Below are 17,806 nucleotides of genomic sequence, written 5' to 3' on the forward strand. Positions count from 1 at the left end.
GAGCTCTACTGCCATCTCCTGGTGGCTTGTTGTAAATGCTGTGGTTTTATAACAGCTGCGGGGTGAAGAACCTTTTACTGCATATTCACGTGTAGTTAAATTCAGAAACCGGGTATAAAGGTTGTCAGTTGGAATGTGTAAGCTTCCTCAATACTTGTTGATGAATCAAACAGTGCCTAAGGAAGGAGAATATATATATATATATATATATATATATATATATATATATATATATATATATATATATATATATATATATATTCTTTTGACCATGAATTTTTGATGCATAGTACATTGTAAAAAGTCTTTAAATAATAAATTAAAAAATGTAATAGAAAAGATAACACATGTAATAATTTGATTTTATTTTACATCAATATATAAAGGAATCCCATTCATGTTAAAGGCAGAAAGGTCCATCCCATCACACATCCAAACTTTATGACATATGTGTGGACAATTGAGTATATACAAATCCTCCAGGAACACGCACACTGGTAATTAAAATACAATGTTTTTTTCACTAGATATCTTTTGACCAGTATTTGTAATAACTTTCTTCCTTTTCCAGAACCCTGCTAAATTCATAAATGCAGTTTAGATATCTGAAATAGGTTTCCATTTAGTTAAACATGTCTGGTTTGGAGGCTAGAAGAGACCTTTCTTTGGCTTTAATATATTAAGATGCTAATGTCTAATTCTGAGACATTAACGCTGTTGCCTTCCTGTAAGTAAACAACAGGGCCTCATTTGTGCTGGAGTAAAGTGAAATTAGAGATTACTGAATGAACTAATAATGTTATACTGTACACTTCAACAGAGCTTTTATTAACAATTAACACAACAACAAAAAAAACAATATTATCCATCCTTTTCATTTTTCGGTTTGGTAGAAATCATATGCAAAGCGTCTCATTTCGAGATAACATGCTCTTACATTACCATTGTAGCATTGCATAGTCAAAATAGCCAAACCACTTTTTTTTTTTTAAGTTGAACTACATTTTGTGTTACAAAATCAGATGTTCAGATCAATATCTTTCTTATTCATTCTTTGCTTATTTTAATATTGGTAATATCGCACAAGGACACAAGCACATTGACGCTACACCTTTAGTGGTTCTGTGATCACAGCTTTAACCGAACCCTACATTATACTGCTAAGCTTTCACGTTGAACCCACGTGGTCCTCTAACAAAACCACCACGTTCTTTAAAAAGCATGAAAATACATTTGGCACAACAATACCGAAACTTGAAAAATACAACAGATGATTATTGTGATTACGCCATTAGCTTGTTGACGGAGACTAGCAACGCGAGGGTTAACTGAGCCACGGTGAGGGAGTATGAGAGGCTACAGCTGCTGGAAGCGTTTGCAGAAAGGTACGCAGCTGTGGCGTTCAAAGGATTCATTGTGCTAGTAGTTCCTGGCAATGTAGGATTTGTTCCTGTCAGACTGGAGTTGGTTCCGTGCTCCGTTGAGTTGGTACCTGTAGTCATGGTGTTGTTAACAGTCTGGGAGGGTTCGGACTCAGACGCAGTGTTATTGGTACCAGAGACTGAGGAGTTGACAGACACGTTGGTGTTTGTATTGGATGGAAAATTGATTCCACTTGAAGTTGAGTTCTCTCCCGTAGAAGTACTATTGGATTTGGTGGTATCTGTTGTGGAGTTGGTTTCATTTAAAGTTTCATTGTCGGCACCCATTGCTAATATATAAAGAAATAATAATGATGAATATAACTGAAGGATGATCAGATTGTGGTATGATATCATGTCAAAGTTAATAATATAATAGGTATAATTAGCTGGTAACAATTAACTATCCATGATCTTCAGTCAAAGCTCAGTGCCTGCAATAATTTAGTCAATGTGTAGTGATACCCTCTGTATATACAGTTAAAGATAGGTAAGGAATTAATTTATCATTATGATTTATTTCTTAGCAGACACCCTTATCCAGGGCGACTTACAATTGTTACAATTGATATCACATTATTTTTACATACAATTACATTATTTTACATACAATTACCCATTTATACAGTTGGGTTTTTACTGGAGCAATTTAGGTAAAGTACCTTGCTCAAGGGTACAGCAGCAGTGTCCCCAACCTGGGATTGAACCCACAACCCTTTGGTCAAGAGTCCAGAGCCCTAACCACTACTCCACACTGCTGCCCCCTTTATATATATATATATATATATATAAACACTGGTCTCACTGAGCAAAAAAACAATAGTATAAGTGATTGCACTTATCAGTAATAGTCGAGGACAACTCTTACAAAGGGGGAATGGTCATGTTCTCCTAACCTATAAGAATAATGTCTGCCACTCACCTCCTTCAGTGTAGACAGGCAATGCTATTAAAAGCACACAGAGAGCAATCATTGATGTGAAAGGTAGCATTTTCTCTTTGTCTTCAGCCACAGGATAATTCAAATATGAAGCGCAAGGCTTTTAGCAGGGTTATATCCTCTCTCATTGAAGGACACACCCAGGTAATGGAGTCATTGTCTGGGTGGGGACGGAATGCAAATATTTACTTTTACAATTCTGTGTAAAACTGCTCTCAAAAAAAAAAAAAAAAAAAAAAAAAAAAATTATACAAAGTTTGATTTGATTCTGTAGTTGAGGCTTTCAACTCACTTCCAAGCAAATTAAATATCAAACAGATAATTTGATACACGTGTTTTTTTATCTGGTCTATATCTTCCCTCTCATGTTTTACTGTTCCACTTAACAGCACACATGTCTATTTTTGATATAAAAACGTTTTGACTGCACAGGTGAATTCTTCAAGCTTGATGAAACTGGATTTTTGTGTAATTGAGGTTAGATTGTACCTATGCAACCTTTTAGTGTCTTACATAATTCAACATGACTATTAACAGCCCTTGTTCATGTTTTGTAAATGGTTTGTAACAATTATTAACAATGTACTCAGCCTCTAATTAAAACAATTCTTTACCCTTTAGGGTACAAGGGATCATTTTTTCACCCTATTTTCTCCCACTTTGGAATGCCCAATCACTTTCCTCCTCACTGCAGCAATTCCCCACGAAGATTCAGTGGGCGTCCTCCAAGCCAGCTTCCTTTTTCCTTCTTTTTTTAAATCTTAATTTAGCCACTTCTGTTCTGTTAGCCAGTAATGTCTTTCATGCATCATTTCACACCTGGATATTAATTATACACTTTTTTTTCCAGTATGTCACTTTTTGTGGAAACAATGCTCTGTGTGTTTACTGCATACAGGTCAATTCTGCACAATTACCTAAGATTATTGCTGATGACGGAATGTACCTGACTGTGAGGGGTGCAGAACTGCTGATGATGGAATGTACCCGACTGTGAGGGGTGCAGAACTTGGCTGTGCCTTTGGTAAATAAAAGTGGTGCTTACCATGCAGCATAAGGAAAATATGTACATAGAGTGTGTACTGAGCACTTGAGTTTGCACTGTAGAAAGTTCCTATTGTTGACTGAAGGTTAAGAAGACTGTATTCCATCACTTAACGCACTGTCTATCCGGAAGAACTAGTTTTGGAAAGACAATAGTTCCACTGAATGTTTAGAGAAACAAAAGTAATGTATCATTTGCTTTTCCAATCTGGGACATTTTGTTGATGGTGCATTCATTTGTTTTATTGCAAAAAAGTACAGTGTACATGAAAGGAAACAACGCCTGGCTGCTATGAACCTCACAAGCTATTTAAACATATATTTTTTCTTGATAATCACAGTATTAAAATGAATACAATTTAATTAACATAGCTGGGTTTGGACCATCACACTATCTATACATTTATCTTAGCTCTATTTAAGGCCTGGCTTTGAAAACCTAAAACTGACTTTGAAATGTACCCCCTTTTTTCTGAAAAAATATATCGTCAGGCCAGCAAGAAACTAATCTTCAACTCTTCTGTTCCTTTCTGAAGAATATAGAACTACATGCATACTGCGTGACTGGGAGACAGATAGTTACTCAGCTCCACTACCTTTCTGTGCTGTTTGCTATGTACTATAGAATTTCAACTACTCAAGTATGATGTGTTTTAGACCTGGGGATTTTAAATTTGTGTAAACGTTCTAATACTGTGAGTTCAGGAGTTGTTTTTATCTGCTGTAGTTCGGCTTGATCAGCGAGTAACTCTAGTGCGCAGAAATTATTTGCCAGAAAAACAAAAAGAAAACTTTTCAGAATGGCAGATCACTAGATGGCACTGGCTCTTCCTTAGACAAAGACATTTCAGCTGATCTAGCCTGTGTGAAGTGTGAAGAGCAGCTCCTGAACAACATAAACATATATATACACACACACATATATTTTTGCCATTGCGATAAGAACTACACAGAATTTTCAAACATGAAAATGTAAGGGGACAAACTAAAAGTTTAACTTAACCCTAGCACTCTATTATTCAAAGTGAAATGCAAATCTTCCTGGCTTTGGTAATAGTTTCACCTTGGTTACGGCAGTACCTCTCGATCTGCTGATCTGAATCTGAGATGAAAGCCTGCAGGGATGCACACCATGTGACATACCCTACACAAATGTTCTCTTGGCGGTCTAGAGATAACATTATTTGCAAGTAGATATATCTTTTCAACCATCTTTAAATGCCAGCCAAATTCCTGTGGTTACGAAAGCACAGAAAGCAGAGGACAGGGGCTGATGTAGGGATAGGTGCAGGGCAAACAATCGCGGCTGCAAAATCCAAATTGCCAAGCGGACAGGCAGTTATTTTGCACTGCGGCCTATGCAAGTTTATGAGCAACGCAAATTACTCAACATGCACAAATAATGAGCTGCAATCATGATAACGTACATCGGGCTATTTAGCGGCCGCACTTACAGCTCAGAAGTGAGGAGTACAGAGAGCAGTAGACGCTGTATGAGATTTGTGGAGCATGAAAATGAAACCAAACATAAACATGTCAGAGGAAGGGTAGCAAAGTCCTCTTGCCCTAACCACAAGATATAACCCTAACCCTAAAATCTAACCGTAACTCTAAACCTTTAAAAAAGGAATTCTTTAAAAAAAGGAATTCAAGACTGGAGTAACCGCTTTGAAAAGTTTTAGAGTCACAGCCATTTTAGGCTTCCTTTGTATCTTTGGCATTCCACTGTCCTATGATGGTCCTTCAAGGTCCCTTTCCTTCTCCAGGGACCAGGGCAGTTATTACATGAATAAGCAAAGCATTTTTCATTATGGACTTAGAACAGAGGAAGGTCATTTGAAACATTCAGAGCGCAGAGTTAGAACCCTCCGGTGAAACTCTTTTTATCATACATTTACACAAAAACCTTTTATAGCTGCATGGAGGTGAAGTAACTTTGGTAAACTACCTAATCCTAAACTTCATTAAAAAGGATTGAAAACGTTGTTGTTACATTATATCGGACAGAGACAAGAAAGCCGTGCATGGACAGTTCAACCTGCAGTGGGTTTCCATACAGTACTTCTCAAAGGTGAAAATTACTGAATTAGCATGATTAAATATGATAACCAAGAAGCATCTTTTAAAACACCCACACTTGGATGTCTTTACTCTTTTTGATAAGTATTCCCTATCTGTTCAGCTAAAAAGAAAGGAAGTAAATGAAAAAAGCATGGAAGCAGTAGAGCCGAAGGATATTGCAGACAGCGATCTCCAGATCCCTGGGGAGACTGGCCAATCACACACTGTTCTGCACTGAAGTTTCCTCCCATGCCTGCTTCAATTCTTTGGGGAGCTTCTGTGAGAGGAAAACACATTATTAACAGAGAGCTAATAAAAAGCTCAAGTGAAACATTGGCTTGTGTAACCCTCGGGTCAGCATTACATAACATGCATAAGAAATAAATGCATTATAACGTAACATTTTCTGCTGTGTGACTTTTACGGTGTGCAAACGCTATGTAAACCTAACCAAACTACAAGCTTATAACACATTTACTAAGTGGCACCACCTCGCAGCTCAACCTGGATACTAGACACCAAGTTTACATGCAGCAAACCAGATTTTTCACTGCGTTTTACACTAAAGTGTAATCCGTAAACCTTAATTCTAATGCAAGATGGAAATCCAGGCAGGCAGAGAGAGATCCTCCAGACGGTCATAGATTATAATACACTCAACAAAGATGTGTTACAAACCTCAAGGACTGAACATCTGCAGCTCCTGTTCTTTACTTTCTCTTTTGCAAATTCATTTTTAAGCCCCGGCTAAACACTATCCTTATCCTGCTCACAACAAACCTCGGAGGGCTTTTCGGTGTAGTAGAAAGGATTGAGAACACACACAAAGAAATGAGCATTGTCTGCGATGGTCACAAATGCCAAATTTCATCAGAATTTTGAGAAGGTCTTTTGTAGATACGTTAATGTATGTGTGACAAACAGACAGGCAGTCTGACAGACAGCCACACAACCTTCATATGCTCCGAGATTATGACACGCTTGAGCAAAAGAAGGTTCTGAACACGTTCCATCACAATTAGGGACGTTTTTTTCTTTCCATATATTCACATCTCTGACGTAATAGTTTTGTTTTATCTCTCTTCCGTGCCTTTGCTTAGAATTTGCATTGGTCAGAGGGCTGCCACATTGAACACAGAACACAGTGATAAAGCACAAGGTTGTGCGCAATCATCATTCAAAATGCAAAGGCAAAGAAGGATTTAGGCACGGCAAAAGCTGGCACTTGAAGATTTTTCATATATTGGAGATTGTTCAGAGCGGTTGCATTCGAACTTAGTGATGCAACAAGTGCTCACCTTGAAAGCTGTACAGTGTGCTGAAGGAGACCATTTCTGTTCAGCATCCAGAAATACAGTCTAGCCCTGTCCCGAGCGGAGACACCCTCTTAGTCAGGAAGCAGGTGGCACCAGAAGAACAAAGGTGAATGAAACAAGTTACAATATTAGGAAACTCCACTCTGCTGAAATAATGGAACACACAAACATGCATGTGAATCCAAATGAATGCTGTTTCTGTATAGAAATCACTTCAATCCTTCACCTGCGTTACAGTTACAACATTGAACTGCAGTATTACTGCATTCGCTCCAAACATAACACACGGTTGAATGGTGTTAGTTTTATTTTTTATCCCTTCCAGTGTGAGATTGTTACACTAGATCACATATATATATAGCTATATATCAAGTGTGTTTTTATGCTTTGGTTAATATATTAAAATACTTAAAACTAATCTGATGTCACTCTCTTTTTGCCATAACCTCGAACTTAATAAATGCATTAATTTATGGCAATAATGTATTTTTTTTTTTTTGAACAAAACCACTGTCCTGAGACAATGTTTTAAGTATGCAGAATACAAAAATGTAACAAACGTGTAAGCACAGTGTAGCTACAGCATGGTTAATGTACCTACATTCTAAAGCATATTATAATTGTTTTACTTAAAATATATATTATACAGGAATGTGTAATGAAGTATTTTGAACACCAGAGGGCAGTAATGGCTCACCAAGAACACAAAGTAAAAAAAATAAATAAAAAAAAAGATATGTTTTTACAGACTGACTCATATTTCCCCATGAATTATGCATTGCACACATGCACTTCCCATACTACTGTGATGGTGGCACATTCTGGTCAACACATAATAAAAAAAAGGTTTAAAACACAATAACAGGATGAGCCCCAAAACCCCAAAGCAGCTGATTCAGTAAATGGTGAAATGGTACATAAGAAAGTTCCCTTGAAAACATAAGAAACCCATTTATCAAAATCCGCCTGCCCAAAAACACCACAGTGACCAGGCGGACAAGAACCCGACTTAAAGCGAAGCTTCTGGTGCAGCCGTACCTCTGCTTCAGACACCACATGACATTGCTATATTCCAGGGTGACACTGTGCATGACGTGCCTCTCATTACTGTGTATGTACATAGCAGAGAAATACATGAGTACTTACACAGTTACAATGTGTAAAAAAAAATAACCCTAACTCTAAACCGAACCCTTTTTCTGATACAGCTGTGTACTTACGTGTATCCCGCAAAAAGATGCTTACATTAAGTACGTTTCTAATTGTGCATAATAACATTGTAGTGATGTGTAAGTGCATGTGTGTAAAGTGCTACCTAATCCAGACCTAGGTAGAGCTGTAGGCTCGTTTTTCATCTCTGGTCAGTGGATATTAGTACAGTTCAGCAAGTGGAGTTCAGATCAGAAATGAGGTGCGCTTGCAGAGCTGTGAGGAGAAGCTCTTATGATGTCTGAATAGAACTGGTGCCATTAGCCCTCAAATTCACAGTGTTTTTTTTTTTTAATACAGTAAATGGAATCCTGATTATTTTGATGGGGAAGTGTTTGAAGAAGAACAAAGTGACACTACACTGATGTTGCTCAGGAATAGGCTCCAGGATTTACTGCTTCAGAAACTGCAGTGTCTGTCTAAGCTTGTTGGGAATTCTGGAATGACTCGTGCATTTAAACTGGCTGCTGTTGAACTGATGAAACCCAGGATTTCATCAAGAGTGCAATACATAAACAGGCCAGTAGGTGGCAGTAGGGATTCAGCGATGCTCTTGAAATCTGCTTTGCTTTTGCCACAGTAATTTAACAACGTGTGTCAGAGCAGTACAAGCTGAGTGAGTTGTACCTTGTTTGCCAAGACAGGTAAGGCATGTGCTTGTGTTTGCATGGCTGATAGCACCTAAAAATACAGGCAAAATCGAAGAAGCAGAGTGAAAACTACAGTGACAGTGACAAATGCCTTAGGCTGTACTAATCTCTCTCTGGCCCTGTTCTTTAACTTAAGCTGTATACGCCTGGAATCTGGGCAATGCGTACGATTCCCAAGAGGGCTAACACAAGCAACTGCGGAGACAAATCTCTCTTGTCTCTGCCCATTGGCATGTATCAATTCCCTGACTGAGATGGATCGTTCTAATGAGGGCAGTGCTGTGCCTTCTGCACCGCGAGGGCTGAAGTCCACTGCGTTGTGGGTGGAAACACAATTACAATACAAATTGCTTTATTTTGCCTGTGCATTATTTAGTTGAAGCTGTGAAATCTTTACCACTGGATCACGTGTTGCCATTTTCCTCTGTTATGTAATGGCTGCATTGGCGAAACTGCAGAGACTCAATGGTTGTTTTGTTTAAACCTTTTATTTTGGCCCTTGTGCTCTGTTTATTTGTTCCGGTTTGTTTATTGTTATTTTGTCCTCCTGTCGGGTTAATGAATGTGCACTTTGGTGCTTAAACTGCAGCTTCCTTGTTTCGGTTTCCTTGTCTCTCTCCTGCCGGTAACACCTTGGGCCCACAGCGCTATCCTGTCACAGCCTCCCTCCTCATTTTCAGCCTCACTGGGGTGCTTAGCAGTCAAACTGCCTCTCTGTTTAAAAGAAAGCATTGGTTTTACTCTTCCAGCTGCACCGCATGATAACTGCGGTGTACTGTGCTGTGCCTCAAGGTACAACAGATTGTTGTTTAAAATCCCGAGAGCTGTGTTGACTGGAACATTCATACGAGGCTGGATGAGGTGTGATGGAAGCATTGATCCCCCAGCCGTTACAATGCTTGTTGGAGACGACAGCATGCTGGATGTATCCAGGATTTGAAATACACTGCATGTCTGTCATGGAAGAAAAAAAAAAGAAAAAGGCTTTGAGCATCTTATTTTGTGCTGGGTCTCGGTTGAGTCTGAAGGGGTGTAGAATTACAAATAAAGGGATTACTTCATGCTTTCCTTGGGTATTTTGCGCATGGCAATGCTTTACACAGCATTTTTTTTTTTTTTTTTTAACTTGTATTTGACTGTTCTGGAGCTCTAGCCAAAATTCCTGACAATAGGTAGGGGTACTATATGAATGCAGATACACTAGGACAGTTTGGGACAGTTCAGGCTTTTCAATTCACATCACAATGCATTCTGGTACGTTTTACCTGTCTCAGGTACCTTTCACAGCATGACTACACTTACCAGAATGCATTGGGGGTGGGAGTGGAAAAGCCTGAACTGTCCCAAAATATACTGGTTAATTGGTACATGTGCACAGGCAGCACTGGTGTACTTGGTAAGGAGAAACTAAGTGGACTGTTAGTATAGAAGCTGCGACAGGGTGAGAGAGAGAGAGGAAGTGTTTGCCCTTGAGTTGCACACTTGACTGAGCTGTTGCTTGTTTGCTTACAAAAGAAATGTAGATTGAATCCACCTGATACCACCCCCCTCCTCCCTACCCACCCAATTGTTACATTCCCTGACTGTCTCCCTAATTTGCTACCCCCTATCTGCATATAAATGCTGTCTTAATTAAGGCTGTAGTCAAAGTGTGTGATAGCATTAAAGATGTTTAATGAGAATGGAGTAGACCAGTGTATTAGCAATTAGGATTACAATACCAAATACTGGCATTCCTTACCTTGTCATGGGCTTATAGTATTAGTAAGTAAAAGGGTGGTCAGATAAGGAGGAGTGTGTATTTATTATCCAGAGCACAAATACTAATGTGGGTGAAACGACTCAGTTCCTAATTAGCATCTGGAGTTAAAGTGTAGTCTTTGATACAAATGGTTCAAGTCTGTATTGAATCTGCAGCTGCAGTCTGAATGAATGATATTATTACCTGTCCAAGGTCGCACATTACAGTGAGTGATTAGTGCATTTATAACACATTCAGAAAAGTGTCTTTTTAACTCACTAACTCAAACTGGTTAGTGAAGTTCTAACTTTGATGGAGTTCTGGAGGTGTGGCAATGGTCCCGTTTCATTCACTGACCGCTCTCTCTTTCTTTACTGTAACCCCCTGAGCGTGCCTTCTTTCTTTTTGTTTGTCTTTCTGTAACAGTGTTCCCCTCTAAGGGGTCAGGGCGTCCCATCCTGCTACCTTGGAGCGATGTTTAGCAGAAATATTTTTGATCTTCGAAGCAGCTGCTGGCTTTTTCGTTGAAGACATTTTAAAGAAATCATGCAGCTCTAGCAGTGTTCAGTCCTTTATCGGAAGCAAACTAAACCGACTGCCAGGTTCCTAAATGCAATTTACTGGATTTATTTTTAAGTGATAAAAAATGCTTATTTAAAACATGTATTCTAAATTATTCAAAAGAGATACCTTCAGTATAGCTAAGTGGCTTATAACACTGAAAATGCCAGCATTACGTTCAAACATTCATTTTTAATTGCATATCATATCTCTCAGCAGAACAGATTTAATACTGTAGATTATGACTGACAGAATCTATAGCTAATTTTAATCCATTTGCTCCTATCTCAAGTCATGTAATAATTTAAAACTGTCATTGTGTTTTAACACAGTTGATTTCATATTTCACAGACGTAAAGCATGGATTATGATACAATCAAGCCTTGCAAGTTGCCCATACAGCCTCTATCTGAGTAATATAATTGAGTTTTGAAAAATAATGAAAGGAACGTGCTGAACTGGAAAAGTTTTAATAATATCCTGAGGTTGAATACAAGAGTAGAACAAAAGTTTCCATGACCCAAGTGACAGGGATAGGGAGAGGAAGTAGATCCACCACAGTGACAATGCACTTCAAGTGTAAATCTTTTTGCACAATATTGATGTAAGTACGCAATTGTATAAGCAATAGGTTAAGGTTGTATCATGCAAAAAGATGCACAGAAGTCACTAGGCTGTTTTGACAGACAAGCAACCAGATGCCGTGTAACATGACATTTAGAAGCCTTGGTGGAGGGAAGCGAGTCTAATTGGAACTGTGTGCTCTGAGCATGCTGTGGATTTCATATTCAATTATTAATTCCAATATATTTATTTACTGTCTGTGTTGCTAAATAAAGGTACACACACAATTCTACAGCAGTCTTTTCTCGTGCTGTATTAAGAAATCTGAGACTGCATTACCCATTCCCTGGGAAGTAATTGTTAAAAATGAAAGGGGATGTAATAATAACAAGCTGAGGTTTAACAACATTTAACTATCCTTTAGTGCAACTGCAATTAATGTTTTTGTATGCACCGAACACTTCACAGCAGCCCACAGCTTAATATTCAATCGGAAGAACTGGTGTGCATTTAAGTAACCTTGTAGTTTTCATAATTTGCCTAAGCAATTATATTTCATATTGTGAAATGTTACGAGCTTATTATAGAACAAATATTCTGCTCAGTGTAACCTTGGCAACATAGGTAACAATGCAAAGCACCATTCAGCTGTGCAAAAACCCCTGCATTTCAGAATAACAATGTATGGGTAAGATGCTCCTCCTTGTCAAGGGTATAGCTGCCAATTCCTCACACCACTCACACATCATTAAACGAGAATTCCTTCTTTTGTATATTTTGCCATAACTTGCCTATAATGCAGGACCAACAATGACTTGCCTAGTATACATGCTTAACTAATACCCAGCAATGAGGTAAATGGCAGAACAAATGAAATGCTCATTGGAACAATGAATGCCACCTGAACACAGACCTTTTAGTTTTCAATTAGATATCGACATTAATGCCGGTGTCATGTTAATCCATGATAAAAAGAATGCGGTACTTTACTGCACTTTACATGCACAAGAGTGCAATTGCATGTTGTGTTTGCAAACCTGCTCACTAAAGCACCCCAGCAGACCACGGAAACCATGCAATCGCATGTGCCTGTTGCATTAGCCCCTACTGTAATGACTCTCACTGCTGACAGCAGTTTATCTTCTGGAATAGGTGCACAGGAATAGTTGCAAACCAGATGCTGAACAGTAATTGGATGCATCCCTTAGGAAGTCATTGCATTTTGGGATATTCAAACTCAGAACTGTGTTAGAAGAGCTGACGACCTTCACATGATTAATTACCTTGTAACCATTAACAAAGGCAAAAACGGGTAACAGTTTACATTACACGTCTCTAATTACTGTGCATTTGCATAGTAGTTACTTTGCAAATACATGTGTACTTATACATAACTACAATGTTATGATGCATTGTTACAATGTACTTACTGTGTAAAACTTATTTTGCATGATACAACCCTAACCTTAAATCCGCAATATTCAACAGGGGACACAGTAATGGCATGAGCCAATGGTTTCCCAGCTAGACAACACACACCTTCACATCAGTCCCATACACTCAAACATCATCATTGAAGCCCAGATGCAATTCTAAAAACCTGAATATCATAGCCTACAGTTAACATCAGATGGATTGAGAACCCTTTGTTTCATATTTATTTTACAACCTGTTAAGTGACAGATTAGAATCTAATGATAGGACGGGATTGGAACTGTTGGAACATACACCCATAGATCAGAATCAGCATTGCTGATAATTAGCCGCTGTATAGAAACAAATGTAATTAGAAGTCGATGTTCTCAGAAAACATTTGCAATCATGATTTTAGCAAGAGCATTTCAAAAGCAGTGTATTGCTTCCCAGCGAGCCTTTGGAGTTATATTGAAAAGAGACGAATGCATTTCAAATGTTTGCTTGGATTGGCAGTGAAGAAACAGATTGCAAGTCGCATCTGAGGTCCCAGCTCAAAAGAAAAAGACACTTACCGTTGCTTGAATTGAAAGCAATTTTCAATGTGCATGAACAATGTGTTAGTTTGCATTTGATGGGTTTTTTTTTCCTCCCACAACTGCACACACATTAGGGTGCTATGCTGTTATAAAAGGGGGTTATTTTGCACATGATGGATTACTGGAAATGCAAAATATCTGTTTTGTTTTTTGTTCAAGTGCTTCCTAATGATAAAAGGGATGAACATCCTAAGGGGGTTGCCTATTAAAATCCAGCTTGAGCTTCTTAACTTCACAAATATAGCCTCATTTAAGTCAAAGAAGAAATATATACATATTATTTATATATATATATATATATATATATATATATATATATATATATATATATATATATATATATATATATATATATATATATATCCCAAAGGTTTAACAGTTGTTCCTATTTTTAAAAAAATGGTTTTACACAACTGCTATTCTCATACATTTTATAAAATGATGTTATATGAACCATAATACTGTCCACTACAAATGCAACTAATATGAAGATTCAGAGCTCCGACCTCACGCTGGGGACAGTATAATTTGTGTTCGACGTTTTTAAATGCATAACCTTAGGAAAGAGAAACACAGCTGCTCTATAGGAACATAGTACACCCATGCTGTAAATCACAAAATATTGATCTACATTATAAGAAACAAAATTTCTCATGGCCAGTTTACCGGGGTACAGGGGGTATCCAAGGTTACAGTTTGCCAGGCTTGTATTATGCATTTAACCCAGATATCGCAACCATATGGTAACAGTTCATTAGTGTTACAGTTCATGGGCTTCATCAATATGTATCATAGGTAAGGTTACTGCACCACCTTGTAGCTTGCCTGCCTGGCTTCACTGCAATGTCTGTTTAATCACTACGAGCAAACTTACGTGCTCTGACCAGTGTATTCTGATATAGATGCCTTTACAAAAAGCTGAGCTCGTCCAGTTCTGAGAAGTTGATTGAACTCAAAACATTGTCAAGTTGGGTCTTACAGGATCCAATTGATTAGCGTAGTTGCAATGTAATTACTATACAATACTCATACATGCAGTAACAGTGTAATTGCACCTTAGCTCGAGACCATGTATTCTAAATGAAATGGGAAACAGTTAGTAAAATGCAGTCATTTCTTGAGAAGGACAGAGGGAACAGCACTGCTAGATTATATTACATTTTGCTCCTGTGCTGAAATTTGGACGTGCGCATGCATTCAGTATTTAGTTAGATATGATTGATTTGGATGATTGTGAATAATATGACAATGATATCGCCAAAGTGCAGCCTCACAATCAAATGAGTGTGGCCTATGGCTCTAAATCCTGAAGATGCATGATTGGGTTGCTGTGTCCCAATCCTATAATGTAGCCTTTATATGCTGAATACATCAATTTCAGCAAAGCCAGCAGTCCTGAGTTTGCATGATGAGTTGTGTAATGAATATTTAATGACCCCACGCAGAATATAAATAGGCAACAACATCCTAATAAGAGGTTATGAGCAACATATACACTAGACATGCATATGGAAGATGGAACATGGAACACGTAATTAATTCTCACCATGCTGTGATGACAGCGGCAGATCTTTGAAAAACATTCATCCATTAGGGCCAACCTAATTACACCACTAACTAACTATATATGGAGAACCAAACGCTGTGCATCCCTCTACTGTATGTGCTTGTGTCATTTATTCAACACAAATATTGACAGCGAGCGTTCAAAGATCTGATTAAAAACAATGTAAAGAATGTATTTAATCCTCTGTATGCGTTTGTGCTGGCATTGCCATTGATTGTGTCATGCTTTTCTTTTCAGTCTTATGCGGTCTGCAATAACGTATTGAAAAACAGCAGAGACCAGCCAAAAACAATAAGTTCTAGGGTACAGAACTTTCCACACGTGCCCATTATGCTCCAAGAGGGGCAGGATTCTGGTTTAAAGAAGCTGTGGACTAACGACAGAAGCTGCACCATTTGAAGTATGCAGTGGCTTCAGCTACATGCATCCCTTAACTTCAGAAATAACACACCATACTTATATACTGTACATTTATGTTCATTATTTATTTTCAGTGTCTTTGTGCATAAGAAAACTGATAGTCTGGTAGTCTAATGCTTACGTGGCTGGCTGTGCATTTACCATGGTTTACCTCAGAGTTGCGATAGGGCTAGAGTAAAGTAATCCACTGTGAGGAAGCCCGTGCCTGAGAGAATGCAGCATGCCATGGGTTATGTGAGATATAGGCTTGGGGGCGGCTACCCTACAGAATTAACCTGTGTTCTTACAGCAGCGTGATGCGACTCTGATCACACACACACACACACGCACGCACATCTCAGAAACATCATTGTAACCAGTAATACATCAGGCTGGAGTTATAAAACACAAGCCGGTGTGCATGGTTCAAAGGTGGTTTTGTCTTTGAAAATACAGAATTGCCTGCTGTATTACATTGTCTATTGCCTTTATTTCTAGAGCTGTTCCATAGAGATTCTTTGAGCTCAATGTCAGCGTTAACATTGGAAACTGTTTATTAGCTCCATCTCCTGAGATTTAAATACTATCCTTGTATTTTCCTCATGTACTCATCCAATCCCTCTATTCAGTAACCCTATCATCACTGATTTATACCAACATGGTCTTCGGATCTCTATCCCAGCCAAATGTAGGCATATCTATTATATATTAACATAGCATTTCTTCCTCAGTCTGCCGTTAAGATGTTTATACAGTACATTCTGTGCGTGTTTATTTCCCATTTCTTTGTCCACATTTTAAACATCCTAGTGTTTTTAAACATCATGACAGTTTTAAGTGCAACTGAAGCTGCTAATTACAACAGCACCAGAAAAATACAATGTGCAATACTGATAAGACCATGCAAGTTAATAACTGAGTTAATTCATATAACAGATTGTAGTGATAGGCTTTCAAACATGCATAATTCTGTGCATTTAAATAATTCCTCAGATTCATAAAGGAAAATGTTTAAATGAGTCATGAAAGCATGAAAGCATCATTGCCATGGGAGTTCTGTGTGTTTTAGGGTTTACCACAATAATGCATAATGTTTACTACCATAGACATGTGCTTAGAAAATGTAGTCTAGATGTTATATAACTGGGATGTGTGTCCTAAACGGGCATGTTTTATGATTGAACCCCCTCTTAGTCTAACCACAGTATGTAAATGCCACAGTGTGTGCGTGCAATATTCACTAGTTTGTATGAGTATAGTCAGGACCTGTACCTAAAACCACTCTTATGAAGCATCAGAAACAGCAAGCTGAACAGCTTTGAATCCTTTATAAATGATCGTTTAGCTTTAGTCTTATCCCAGGGAGCTGGGAGCATTTGAGAGTATTTGCTGATGTTTTTTGTTTTAGTTTATCTTCCCTGGAATTATTAATTCCTATTGTATAAAGCAGGAGGTGGAGTATATCCTGGAGAAAATGTTCATATTTAATGTCTGTGTTAATGTCTCGGTTGATTTAGTAGTATGTTTTATTGTGGATTTTGCCTGTTATGTAATATAACATAACTAATGCAGGAGAACTGTTTAAGAGACCAATGTGAATTACTGTTCTGTGCTTAAACATGTACTTTTGTCAGCTCAATTGATTGGTCTTACCTGCGTGGTTCACATTGGCAAACATGAAAGCAGTACATTTCCATTTAAAATTGAATGTAAAACATTGACAGACATAATCCTCCCTGTGACAGGGTGGCTTGTGATATGCATGAGTAATGAATTCTGACATACCATTTCCCCCAAATCACTGCGGTGTATCCCCATTCTTGGAGAACAACACAAGCAAAGAGAAAATATAATTAAAAAAAAACAAAGTTTGTATTATTCATACCTGTGTGTAAAAAATCCTTGATGCTGGAAGTAGCTGATCAGCAGTGTATAAGAGATGGCCGCCAGTGATACCTCAGCATATAAAGATGGCTGATAGTGCCACATCAGCAGAAGCAAAATGGTTGCTGACCTCAGAGGTTAAAGGTCATAGCTAACATTTAAAAGTGCACTTTTCTTTATGTTGTTGCCTTGTATATATGTGTATGGTTAACCTTATGTGTGTGAATCTGACCAAAATATTTTTTGATGATGCTAATGAAGCATTTTCGCTTATGTATTTATTTTTATTTTTAAATGAGAGTTGCCTTTTGGGAAATTTATTCTGTATATAAGGGCCTGAGAATGCTCATGGCGTATTTCTTTCTCCAGTTTTTCTTTTGTTTCCTATAAATAAATAAATGTTTTTTTTTGGTTTTTTTTTGCAATTTAATTCTGGT

General features: G+C 38.0%; 1 protein-coding gene and 1 long non-coding RNA gene across 2 annotated transcripts; both read right to left on the reverse strand.

Annotated features, from left to right (window-relative positions):
• Window positions 1–346: 346 nt before the first annotated feature.
• On the reverse strand, window positions 347–2,466 carry LOC117397479 (autotransporter adhesin BpaC-like). The gene is made up of 2 exons (XM_033996403.3): window positions 2,344–2,466; window positions 347–1,711 (listed from the first exon to the last, which is right to left on the reverse strand). Exons 1-2 carry the CDS (start codon window positions 2,411–2,413, stop codon window positions 1,284–1,286), a joined length of 498 nt encoding a protein of 165 aa, XP_033852294.2. The 5' UTR covers window positions 2,414–2,466; the 3' UTR covers window positions 347–1,283.
• Window positions 2,467–3,465: 999 nt separating this feature from the next.
• On the reverse strand, window positions 3,466–17,412 carry LOC131708133 (uncharacterized). The gene is made up of 3 exons (XR_009311275.1): window positions 17,371–17,412; window positions 6,765–6,852; window positions 3,466–5,743 (listed from the first exon to the last, which is right to left on the reverse strand). It is a non-coding gene; the product is annotated as an uncharacterized LOC131708133 (long non-coding RNA).
• Between the last annotated feature and the right edge of the window lie 394 nt (window positions 17,413–17,806).

The sequence above is a fragment of the Acipenser ruthenus genome, chromosome 40 (assembly GCF_902713425.1).
Source record: "Acipenser ruthenus chromosome 40, fAciRut3.2 maternal haplotype, whole genome shotgun sequence".
NCBI classification, from domain to species: domain Eukaryota; kingdom Metazoa; phylum Chordata; class Actinopteri; order Acipenseriformes; family Acipenseridae; genus Acipenser; species Acipenser ruthenus.